Source organism: Cebus imitator, unplaced genomic scaffold, assembly GCF_001604975.1.
Source record: "Cebus imitator isolate Cc_AM_T3 unplaced genomic scaffold, Cebus_imitator-1.0 Scaffold25, whole genome shotgun sequence".
NCBI classification, from domain to species: domain Eukaryota; kingdom Metazoa; phylum Chordata; class Mammalia; order Primates; family Cebidae; genus Cebus; species Cebus imitator.
The window spans coordinates 4,849-17,952 of record NW_016107340.1 but is presented as its reverse complement, the minus strand read 5'-3'; the positions used below and the strand labels follow the sequence as shown (position 1 = coordinate 17,952).

Genomic DNA, 13,104 nt, shown 5'->3' with positions numbered 1-13,104 from the left:
AAAAAAAAAAAAAAAAAAGAAAATCAGAACCACAAAGAGATATCCTCTTACCCCAGTCAGAATGGCTATTGTTAAAAAGACAAAAAAATAAATGTTAGCGAGCATGTGGAGAAGGGGAACTCTTAGATACTTTTGGTGAGAATGCAAACCAGAAACCAGTACAGCCACTGTGGAAAACAGTATGGAGATTTCTCAAAAAACTAAAAATTTGATCCAGGAATTTCACTGCTGGATATTGACCCAAAGGAAAATATACAATTATAACAAAGGGATACCTGCACTTGTATGTTTATTGCAACACTATTCACAATACCAAAGATATGGAATCAACCTAAGTGCCAAACAATGGATGAATGGATAAAGAAAATATGTATACACAGTGCAATATTATTCAGCCATTCAAAAGAATGACATTATGTCATTTGTAACAAAATGGATGAAACAGCAAGTCATTACCTTAAGTGAAATAAGCCAGGCACAGAAGAGCAAATATCGCACCTTCTCACTTATATAAAGAAGCTTAAACACTTGGACACATGGATGTAGAGAGTGCAAAAACAGATCAAAGAGACTGGGAAGGATGAGTGGAGTAGGGAAGGAGGACGATAAAGAGTGGGTTAAAGAGTACAAACATACAGTAAGATAGAAGAAATAAATTCAATGTTTGATTGCAGAGTAGGATGACTATACTCGACAAAAATGTATCATACTTTGATGACAGATACCCTAAATAACCTGACTTCATCAATACACATTATATGCATGTAATAAAATATCTCATCTACCTTACACATTTGCAAAAATTAAAAACAAAATCCCGTCAAAGAAAAGCCCAGGGCCTGACTTCACTGGTGAATTCTACCAGACATTTAAAGAAGAATAAATAGCAATCCCTGCCAAACTTTTCCAAAAAATAGAAAGGAAAGGAATACGTCTAAACTCATTTTATGAGGCTCATATCACCTTGATAGCAAAGACAGAGAAAGATATTACAAGGAAAGAAAATTACAGAATAATATTCCTGATTAACGTGGAAGCAAAAATCCTCAACAAAATACTAGCAAACCAAATTCAACAGCACATTAAAAAAAAACATACACCACGATTAAGTGGGATTTATCCCTGAAATGCAAGGATCATTCAATACATGCAAATCAATAAATGGGATACACTACATTAAAAGAATGAAGGACAAAAATCATACGATCATCCCAACTGATACAGAAAGAGGATTTAACAAAATTCAATATAGTTTTTTTTTCCAATTTTTTGTTAACATTTTTCAGGTATCTATTTTTCATTCTTCTACTTTTAACCTTTTTTTAATTGTACTTTAGGTTCTGGGGTACATGTGCAGATCATGCAGGATTGTTGCATAGGTACACATATGGCAATATGGTTTGCTGCCTCCATCCCCGCATCACCTACATCTGGCATTTCTCCCCATGTTATCCCTCCCTGACCTCCCTACCCCACCACTGTCCCTCCCTTGGCTCCCCACTCCCAGAGACCCCAGTGTGTTATGCTCCCCTCCCTTTGTCCATGTGTTTTCATTGTTCAACACCTGCCTATGAGTGAGAACATGCAGTGTTTGATTTTCTGTTCTTGTGTCAGATACCTTCCGTCAATGCCTAGTTTATTGAGAGTTTTTAGCATAAAGCACTGTTAAATTTTGTCAAAGGCCTTCTCTGCATCTACTGAGATAATCACCTGGTTTTTGTCTTTGGTTCCGTTTATGTGGTGGATTATGTTTATAGACTTGGGTATGTTGAGCCAGCCTTGCATCCCGGGATGAAGCCTACTTGATCGTGATGGATAAGCTTTTTGATGTGCTGTTGCAATCGGTTTGCCAGTATTTTATTGAAGATTTTTGCATCTACATTCATCATGGATATTGACCTGAAGTTTTCCTTTCTTGTTGAGTCTCTGCCAGGTTTGGTATCAGGATGATGCTGGTCAAGTAAAATGATTTGGGAAGGATTCCCTCTTTTTGTATTGTTTGGAATAGTTTCAGAAGGAATGGTACCAGCTCCTCTTTGTACATCTGGTAGAGTTCAGCTGTGAACCTGTCTAGACCTGGACTTTTTTTGGTTGGTAGGCTATTGATTGCTGCCTCAACTTCAGTCCTTGTTATTGGTCTGTTCAAGGTTTCAACTTCTTTCTGGTTTAGGCTTGGGAGGGTGCAAGTGTCCAGGAATTTATCCATTTCTTCCAGGTTTACTGGTTTATGTGCATAGAGTTGTTTGTACAAGCTCTGCTTGTAGCTTGTATTTCTGTGGAATCAGTGGTGATATCCCCTTTATCGTTTTTTATTGCATCTATTTGATTCTTCTCCCTTTTCTTTTTTATTAATCTGGCTAATGGTCTGTCTATTTTGTTGATCTTTTCAAAAAAACAGTTCCTGGATTCATTAATTTTTTTTAAGGATTTTTTTGTGTCTCTATCTCCTTCAGTTCTGCTCTGATCTTAGTTATTTCTTGTCTTCTCCTAGCTTTTCAGTTTTTTTTATCTTGCTCCTCTAGCTCTTTCAATTTTGATGATAGGATGTCGATTTTAGATCTTTCCTTGCTTCTCTGGTGGACATTTATTGCTATAAATTTCCCTCTAGACACTGCTTTAAACGTGTCCCAGAGGTTCTGGTACGTTGTGTCTTCGTTCTCGCGGGTTTCAAAGATCATCTTTATTTCTGCCTTCATTTCATTGTTTACCCAGTCGACATTCAGGAGCCAGTTGTTCAGTTTCCATGAAGTTGTGTGGTTCTGAGTTAGTTTCTGAATTCTGAGTTCTAACTTGATTGCCCTGTGGTCTGAGAGATTGTTATTATTTACATTCTTTTGCATTTGCTGAGGAGTGATTTACTTCCAATTATGTGGTCAATTTTAGAGTAGGTGCCATGTGGTGCTGAGAAGAATGTATATTCAGTGGATTTGGGGTGGAGATTTCTTTAGATGTCTGTTAGGTCCGCTTGGTCCAGATCTGAGTTCAAGTCCTGGATATCCTTGTTAATTTTCTGTCTTGTTGATCTGTCTAATATTGACAGTGGAGTATTAAAGTCTCCCACTATTATTGTGTGGAAGTCTAAGTCTCTTTGTAGGTCATTAAGAACTTGCTTTACGTACTTGGGTGCTCCTGCATTGGGTACATATATATTTAGGATTTTTAGTTCTTCTTGATGCATTGATCCTTTTACCACTGTGTAATACCCTTCTTTGTCTCTTTTGATCTTTGTTGGTTTAAAGTCCATTTTATCAGAGACTAGGATTTGCAACTTCTGTTTTTTTGTTTTTTGTTTTTTGTTTTTGTTTTTGTTTTTGTTTTTGCTCTCCATTTGCTTGATAAATCTTCCTCTATCCCTTTATTTTTAGCCTATGTGCGTCCTTGCACATGAGATGGGTTTCCTGAATACAGCATTTAGTCCATTTACATTTAAGTTTAACATTGTTATGTGTGAATTTGATCCTGCCATTTTGATGCTAGCTGGATGTTTTGCCCATTAGTTGACACATTTTCTTCATTGTGTCGATGGTCTTTACCATTTGGTATATGTTTGGAGTGGCTGGTACTGGTTACTCCTTTTCTTGTTTAGTGCTTCTTTCAGAAGCTCTTGTAAGGCTGGCCTGGTGGTGATGAAGTCTCTCAGCAATTGCTTGTCCATAAAGGATTGTCTTTCTCCTTCGCTTATGAAGCTTAGTTTGGTTGGATATTAAATTCTAGGTTGAAAGTTCTTTTCCTTAAGGATGTTGAATATTGCCCACCCCCCTTCTGACTTGTAGGGTTTCTGCAGAGAGATCCGCTGTGAGTCTGATGGGCTTCCTTTGTGGGTAATCCGACCTTTCTCTCTTGCTGTCCTTAGCATTTTTTCCTTCATTTCAACCCTGGTGAATCTGAGCATTATGTGCCTTGGGGTTGCTCTTCTTGAGGAATATCTTTGTGGTGTTCTCTGTATTTTCTGGACTTGAATGTTGGCCTGCCTTGCTAGTTTGAGGAAGTTCTCCTGGACAATATCCTGAAGAGTGTTTTCCACCTTGGATTCATTCTCTCTGTCACATTCAGGTACACCTATCAAATGTAGATTAGGTCTTTTCACATAATCCCATGTTTTTTGGAGGATTTGTTCATTTCTTTTCACTCTTTTTCTCTATTCTTGCCTTCTCGTTTTATTTCATTGAGTTGATCTTCAATCTCTGATATCCTTTCTTCTGCTTGTTCAATTAGGCTATTGAAACTTGTGTATACTTTGCAAAGTTCTCATGCTGTGTTTTTCAGCTCCATGAAGTCGTTTATATTCTTCTCTAAGCTGTTTATTCTAGTTAGCATCTCATCTAACCTTTTTTCTATGTTCTTAGTTTCTTTGCATTGGGTTACCACCTGTTCTTTTAGCTCTGAGAAGTTTGTTATTACCCAACTTCTGAAGCCTGTTTCTGTCAATTCATCAGATTCATTCTCCATCCATCTTTGATCCCTAGCTGGTGAGGAGTTGTGATCCCTTGGAGAAGGAGAGGCATTCTAGTTTTTGGTGTTTTCATCCTTTTTGCACTGGTTTCTTCCCATCTTAGTGGCTTTATCTACCTGTGGTCTTTATAGTTGGTGACTTTCAGATGGGGTCTCTGAGTGGACGTCCTTTTTGTTGATGTTGAAGCTATTTCTTTCTGCTTCTTAGTTTTCCTTCTAACAGGCCCTCTGCTGCAGGATTGCTGGAGGTCCACTCCAGACCTCACTTGCCTGTGGATCCATGGGGGCTGCAGAACAGCAAGGGTTGCTGCCGGTTTCTTCTTCTGCTATGCTTGTCCCAGAAGGGTACCCACCAGATGTCGTCCTGAGCTCTCCTTTACGAGGTGTCTCTTTGGGTATATGGGGGTTGGGGAGTTCCTTGAGGAGACAGTCTGTCCCTTATAGGAGCTCAAGTGCTGTGCTGGGATCTCCGTTGTTCCATGCAGAGCTGCTGGGTAGGTATCTTTAAGTCTGCTGCAGCTGAACTCATAACTGCCTCTCTTCCCAGGTGCTCAGTCCTAGGAAGATCAGCTTTATTTATAAGTTCCTGTCATGCTGCTGCCTTTTTTCATAGATGCCCTGCCCCACATGGAGTAGTCTAGTCACAGTCTGCCAGCAGAGGCATTGCTGAGCTGCTGCAGGCTCTGCCCAGCTGCTGTGTGCACTGCCTCAGTAGTGGCAGACTGCCTCGGTAGTGGGGGACACCCTTCCCCCCACTGAGCTGGACCATCCTGGGTCCAGCTGCGCTTGCTGTGAAACTCTCAATCCAGAGCATTTCAGATTGCTTGTTTTGTGGCGGTGGTATCCACTGAGCCAGATTGCCTGGCTCCCTGTCTCTGCCCCCTCCCTTTTAGTTGAATGGGTGGCTCTGTCTCCCAGGTGGTCCAAGGTCCAGTCAAAACAACCACCCAGACTTGTTTGAGTTTCTGTGTGCCGACCCGGCACCGGCTGAAACCGCTGTGCTGAAAACTCATGGCACTTTTCAGCCCAGGAATCTCCTGGTCTGTGGGCAGTGAAAACTTGTTTGGAAATGCAGTGAGCACTCACCCTCTGCACTGTTCTCACTGGGAACTGCACTCCGGAGCTGTTCCTATTCAGCCATCTTGGATCCTCCCACAACTCCAATATTCTTTATGATTAAAAAACACTCTCAACAAATTAGGTATAGAAGTAATGTACCTCAACACAATATAAAGATCATATATGGTCAGCCCACAGAACATCAAACTCAAGAGTGAAAAACTGAAAGCTTTTCCTCTAAAATAGGAATAAAACAAGGATACCCACTGATATGGTTTGGCTCTGTGCCCCTATCCAAAATTCATCTTGAATTGTACTCCCATAATTGCCACATGTTATGGGAAGGAGATGGGGGGAGACAATTTGAATCATGTGGGTGGTTTCTCCCATACTGTTCTTGGGGTAGTGAATAAGTCTCATGAAATCTGATGGTTTCATCAGGAGTTTTCGCTTTTGCATCTTCCTCATTTTTCTCTTGCCACTGCCATGTAACAAGTACCTTTTGCCTCCCTCCATGATTCTGAGGCCTCTTTAGCCATATGGAACTCTAAGTCCAATTGAACCTCTTTTTCTTCCCAGTCTCAAGTAGGCCTTTATCAGCAGCATGTAAATGAACTAATACACCTACTCTCACCAATTATTTTCAATACATAATAATAGAAGTCCTAGTCAGAATAACTAGGCAACAAAATGAAATCTAAGATATACGAATTGGAAGGAAAGAAGTAAAATTGTCTTTGTTTGCAGATAATATGATCTTATATATAGAAAACTCTAAAAACTACTTCAAGGAACTGTTAGAAGTAACAAATGAATTCAGCAAAATTGCAGAATACAAAATAAATATTTAAAAAATTAGTAGGGTTTCTAAACATTAACAAAAAACTATCCAAGAAAAAAATTTCTTTAAATAATCCCATTTATTATGTATCCAAAAGAATAAAATACTTAGAAAAGAATTTAACCAAGGAGGTAAAAAAAAAAATCTGTACACTAGGATTAAATGCAGTGTCTCATGCCTGTAATCCCATCACTTTGAGAGGTTGAGGTGAAAGGACTACTTGATCATTTAACGGCAGCCTCCTTTGCACCTTTCAAATAAAACTACTAAACTAAATAAAATATATTTAGAACTAGTCTTTGGCATATGTCAAGCATGTTTTGATAATCCGTGGCTCCTGCCCCACAGTTTTTTCCACAAGGAACCCTTACACAATGGTATCTGAAATGCCTACATTAATCCAGAAAGAAGATCCAGAAAGAAGAAATATATCAGACATTTAATTATCAGCTATCACCACCTCATATTTGATCAATTCTCATCACTGACCCCAACATCCCTCTGCAGACTGCATGACCAAACACATTTTTAAGACAGAGAAGCAAAGTCCACAGAATGGGGAATACTGAAGATCTGAGAAGGCACTGTCCTAATTTGTGGGGCTTTGATGAATATGTTAGAAGTTTCTCTACAATTTAAACAGAAGATAGGGGATGTGACAGCAGAAAGGAGACTACTAAGCATGATGTGTTTGATTCTACTAAATGGGACAGTGGTTAAAGTTAGAGTTTAATTTACAAGTCTTGTATTGATATAAAACATTCCAACTAACACAATGTGGTGTCTGGTTTTCTGTTCCTGTGGTAGTTTACTGAAAATGATAGTTTCCAGCTTCATCCATGTCCCTGCAAAGGACATGAACTTATCTTTTTTATGGTTGCGTAGTATTCCATGGTGTATATGTGCCACCATGGTGTATAAGCTGGGCATTTTCTTTATCCAGTCTATCACTGATGGGCATTTGGGTTAGTTTCAAGTCTTTGCTATTGTGAATACTGCTGCAATAAACGTACCTGTGCATGTGTCTTTATATTAGAATGATTTCTAATCCTTTGGGTATATACCCAGTAATGGGATTGCTGGGTCAAATCGTACTTCTGGTTCTAGATCCTTGAGGAATCGCCACACTGTGTTTCACAATGGTTGAACTAATTTACACTCCCACCAACAGTGTAAAAGTATTCCTATTTCTTTACATCCTCTCCAGCATCTGCTGTTTCCTGACTTTTTAATGATTACCATTCTAACTGGCATGAGATGGTATCTCATTGTGGTTTTGATTTGCATTTCTCTTAATGACCAGTGATGATGAGCTTTTTTTCATACATTCGTTGACTGCATAAATGTCTTCTTTTGAATGTGCAATCAAACTTGTGGATCTTTTCCAACTTCCTGGTTAAAAAAAAGTGACATGTCCTTATAATTTTTGTGGGTGCTCTTTATATATTAATGTACCTTTTATCTGTATCATTTTGCAAATAAGCATATAAATATTTGTCAAAATAAAGTCCTAGAAATTAAATTATTGTGTCAAATAATATGTGCATTTGTAATTTTAATACATATTTCAAAAATTTCCTTTATACCGGGTTGTACCAAATCACATTCCCTATGGCAAGTATCATTGGAATATACTCAGGAAGAATGTGCAATCAAACTTGTGGATCTTTTCCAACTTCCTGGTTAAAAAAAAGTGACATGTCCTTATAATTTTTGTGGGTGCTCTTTATATATTAATGTACCTTTTATCTGTAACAATAATTGCAGATGTTTTTCTAACTTTATTTATCCCTGGATTTATATCAAATTATTTTTTATGTAGATTTTTAAAAATAGTTGAATTTATCAATGTTTTCTTTTACAGCTTTAGGAATTTTTGTCACAGTTAGAGAGGTCATATAACTTGAGATGATTTAAAAATCTCATTAAAAATAAGAAGACTAAAGTTTTCCTGATTCTATTATTCCCATTTAAATTTTTAAACTCGTTTTAGACTCATTTTTAATTTCTCCTGCTATAAGGTAAAAAGTAAGGCTCCAACTTTTTTTTCAGGTGACTACTTGGTTAATCCAACACTATTAATAATTTATCTTATTTTCCCACTCCACCTCCACTGATGTTAGATGTCGCTTTTACCATACACTAAATTCTTGTATGTATTTGAATCCATTTCTATGCTATCTATTTTCACATTGATTTTTCTGACTCTTCATGTGCCAGTACCATACTGTTTTAATTATTGTAACCTTATATTAAATTCTAACATCTTGTAGGTGAGTGCCCCTCATTACTCTTCTTTTCCAGAGTTTTTCTTGGAATCCTTGCCTGGTTTCTTAACATGAAATTTTAGAACCATCTTGCTTAGGTAACAAAAAAAATCTTGTTGGTATTTTTACTGAGATAATATTAATTTATAGATGAATTTAAGAAATAAATAATTTTCAACCTTCCTTCTAAGGTTGTGATTTAACTGTCCACTTGTTCAGCCCTTTTTATGTTTATTGGGTTTTTTTATGTTTATATTATACAGTTCTTATGCATTTCTTGTTAAGTTTACAAGAAGTTTATTCTTTTTTTTTTTTTTTTTTTTTTTTTAAGACAGACTCTCACTCTGTTGACCAGGCTGGAGTGCAATAGTGGGATCTCAGCTCACTGTTAACTCCACCTCCAGGGTTCAAGTTATTCATGTACCTCAGCCTCCCGAGTAGCTGGGATTACAGGCATGTGCCACCACACCTGCCTAATTTTTGTATTTTTAGTAGAGATGGGGTTTTACCATGTTGGACAGGCTGGTCTCAAACTCCTGACCTCAAGTGATCTGCCTGACTTGGCCCTCACAAAGTGCTGGGATTACAGGCATGAGCCACCACACCCAGCCAAGTTTATTCTTAATTATCTTTCCTTTTGTAAATGGAGTATTTTCTTCTATTATATAGATAGGATTTTGCTATGTACCCCAGGCTGGAGAGCAGTGGCTATTCGCAGGTGCAATCACAACACATTACACTCCCAAACTCCTGGGCTCAAGCTATCCTCCCATCTTAGCCTCCTGAATAGCTGCAATAACAGACACCTGCCACCATGCCCAGCTTATCTGCTCACATATTGAGAGGGTTTGAAGTATTTTCCACCAACACTAAGTGGAGGTTGAAGGAGATAACAATGGGAAATTGTTCTAAATAACATAAAGGCAAGGATTAAAGAAAACACCAACTAAACTGTGTTGCTACTCAGCAGATTCTGTTATACAGAATGGGAAGAGAAAGCCACAGAGTGATTTGCCTACACATTCATCTCCCTGGTACAAGTGGGTATTGTTCTGTACCCTGTGGTAGGATTATAAATATTGCCAGGGAACAAGTACACAAAGTTGTTATAGAAACCAGAATGTTTTAGCCCAGAGTTATTTACAGAGAACTTTCAGGATTATCATATTCAATAAAATCAGCTCTTGTTTTGCTTCATCCTATGCTAGTGCATCCCAATCAAATATCTATTTTTAAGAGTTCCTCAATCAGCTGTACTTCTTTACATAAGAATTCAGGAGTCAGTGGATGGAGACTACATCACAAAAGTATAATTTATGAGTAGCATTTTTGTATCACATGTTTGAAGCTTGTTCATACTTGCCTCAACCATTGTCCAGTTTGCTGGTTTCCATAATATAGGAACAAGGTGGCTATTGACTACTGCATTCAGCAGATAAATATTTCCTTCAATGTAGCTGGTGTCTGTGTTGCCTGATACTGTGATACTGTGGGACTAGGCTCTTCACATTCTTTCAACTTACCTTTAAGGCTAGACAGTGGCAGCTGCCTGTGACTATCGTTTTTGTCCTTAATTGTGAACTGTATTTTTCCAGCCATCCAGGAGGATCTTTGAAAAAGTTGGGTGTTTTGTCTGAAAAGATAATTGCACAATGAGGATTTTCATCGCCTTTGAAGGATCTGTTGAGCCGTTTGATGTTTCAGCAGATGAAACTGTGGAGGCTGTCAAGCTGATGATAAAGGTATGTACTTTGTTCCTGAGCCACCAAAATGTATATTAATTTTAACTATGCATGCATTTTAAAATGTACAAAAGGTAGAGATGCTATTGGGCACATTTCCAGCAAAGAGGGAAAGAAAACTATTTGATACTATTATTTGCTTACACAATAGATTTATAGGAAGATGGTAACTCTGGTGGTGTTAGACAAGAAAGCAAATGGAGCTAGTCAATTCTCAAGAAAAAAAAGTCTGACTTCTTTTTAGGGAATGTGTGGGTTGTGCATAGGCTAGACAATATTATTGCAATTCTTCATAAAAGGACAAAAGCAAGACACTAACTTCAGGCTATATAAGTGGGACATGCCAGTCATCAGATAAATGTCTTAGTTGGTGAGCAAAAAACTGTAAAGAATCAAAGGATTTTGGAAGCAAAGAGGACTTTAGAGAACTTGTGGGCAATGGCTTCATTTTGTATTCAGGGAAAACTGAAGCTCAGAGAGGCTGACTATCTTACCTAGGATCACAGAGCCAGAATAAGAAATAACTTGGGTACAGTATGTTCCTTATAAATTTCATATAAATGTTCACTCTAAAATAAAAAATTAAGCAAAATATTTAGTTTCTGATCATCAAATATTTAACTTGGAGATGGTCATTCCTATTTGCTAAGAAGCATTAACTGAACCATAGTTACATGACATTCAGTTGATTATTATGATGACTGAAATCTAGATCTTGTAACACAAGGAATCTTAATGTCTTATGAATCCCTTTGGAAGTCTGGTGAAGTCTATAGACTGCATCTTAAAATGTCTTTAAAGGCAAAAAATAAACATGATAAAAATGAAACTTGTTATATTGAAATACATTTTCAAATACTAAAATGCAAATGTGATATAGTGACATGTGGACTTATTTATTAACACATTAACAAGTTCTAGCAGCTCATCTAATAACTATTGTATTTTCAAAATATGGATCAGTATAAATATTTTGAAATATTTGCAACAACTATGACGTGCTGTGAAAACATCTGTGACATCTATTGGTGTCAGTCACAGGTACAGCGACTACTGTTACTTTAATTTGCTTCTTACATGAGTAATTGAAACAAAATTTCAACTTCATTTAGAGTTAATAAAATAAAGATGTAGTTTTTTCCCATCTAAATTATATCCATAAACTTTTCAGTTTTCTAAGTTAAGAACCCCTGTTTAATACTTCTTCCCTTTGTCCCAAACAATTATAGTGCTCACAGGAAAAAATGAAAAGGAAAAGAGTACATTTCTGGTCTAGTTATGTAGAGATGTACTGTTTTCATAATATGCTATTGATTTTTAAGGATTATTTCCACATTCCTCTCTCTGAAGACAAACAAGGCAGGCGGTATCTGGAGTTGATGTATGCTGGAGCCGCTCTAAAGGACAGTTGGAGTCTTGCTGATGTTGGAATATCTTTCTGTTCAACTCTCAAATGCTTTGTTAAGGTATGATGGTCAGGATAACATTTGTCTAAGATATCTATCTCATTTTGAATAAAGTTGGGGTAAGTCAACCAAAGTAATTCCATAACTTAGAAAGAGGTTGTCTCTTTTTGCCTTCTCACTTCCGTTTGTATAACTGGTCTTATGCAAGCTTTGTGCTCTAAGGGGAAGTAAGACATGGAGAAGGGAAACAGTTGCCCCCTGTTTACTCTTCTTCCTCTTGTCTCCCCACGCCCTTTATTGCCTGTCCCATTCTGTCATCATAGAGCTCACCACAAACCAATATAAAAACAAAGCCAAGGGGCAGATCTGGAATTTTGATGTGGGAAGAAGAGCATTAGGTCACTTCAGTGGAACCACAGTGATTACTGGCAGTGGAATGAGGAAGGAGAAGAAATTCTAAGTAACAATAAGAATAAAGGAGAATTTTCTGCATCCAAATTCAGCCAAAGTAGCAATTCCAATTAGGTGTACATGCAATGAAGATAGCTTTTTTTCATTTACAGAGGGTCCTTAATCAATGGTGCTTAACTTAAGATGCACGGTTGGGCTTCAAGAACCTTAAAAAATCCCTAAAGTTGTAATATATACAAAATTATGTGCCTGGAGATTTTCTGAGTCTAAGATCCGTATGTTCAACAATTTTTTAAAGGAATGGGTGGTCCAAAGAATTTAAATGCTGCTGCCCTAGGGTAGAAGTATTATCCTGTATTAGTGCTTTACCATATATAAAAATATGAACCTTAAGAAACTTAGCAAAGCATACATTCTCCACTAAATGTGGCACCAAGTTTCTTATATTTAACATTTAAAAGATTATGATAATTAAAGTTAACTCTTTCTTTTAACATGTGTTAGTAATTGACTAAATGGATGTTTAAAAAAATATATTCTGGCTGGCCACGGTGCCTGTAATCCAAACACTTTGGGACCCTGATCACTTGAGACCAGAAGTTCGAGACCAGCCTGGCCAACATGGTGAAACCCCGTCTCTACTCAAAAAACAAAAATTAGCTGGGTGTGGGTGGCACACATCTGTAATCCCAGCTGAGGCATGAGAATCGCTTGAACTTGGGAAGCAGAGATTGCAGTGAGCTGAGATTGCACCACTACACTTCAGCCTGGGCAACAGGGTGAGACCCTGTCTCAAAAAGAAAAGAAAAGAAAAGAAAAGAAAAGAAAAGAAAAGAAAAGAAAAGGAATACTCTTCAATATTTATTATTTAATAGGAAAGACAATCACAGAATAATGAACATTGAATCATCCCACTTACATAAACA

The 13,104-nt window shown here is 37.4% G+C and overlaps 1 protein-coding gene across 1 annotated transcript; it reads left to right on the top strand.

The window, feature by feature from the left end:
- The first annotated feature begins 9,764 nt into the window (after nt 1-9,764).
- LOC108300157 (protein ANKUB1-like) lies at nt 9,765-12,241 on the top strand. Its single transcript, XM_037736420.1, has 3 exons — nt 9,765-10,361; nt 11,684-11,827; nt 12,091-12,241. Exons 1-3 carry the CDS (start codon nt 10,272-10,274, stop codon nt 12,163-12,165), a joined length of 309 nt encoding a protein of 102 aa, XP_037592348.1. The 5' UTR covers nt 9,765-10,271; the 3' UTR covers nt 12,166-12,241.
- Nucleotides 12,242-13,104: the final 863 nt, after the last annotated feature.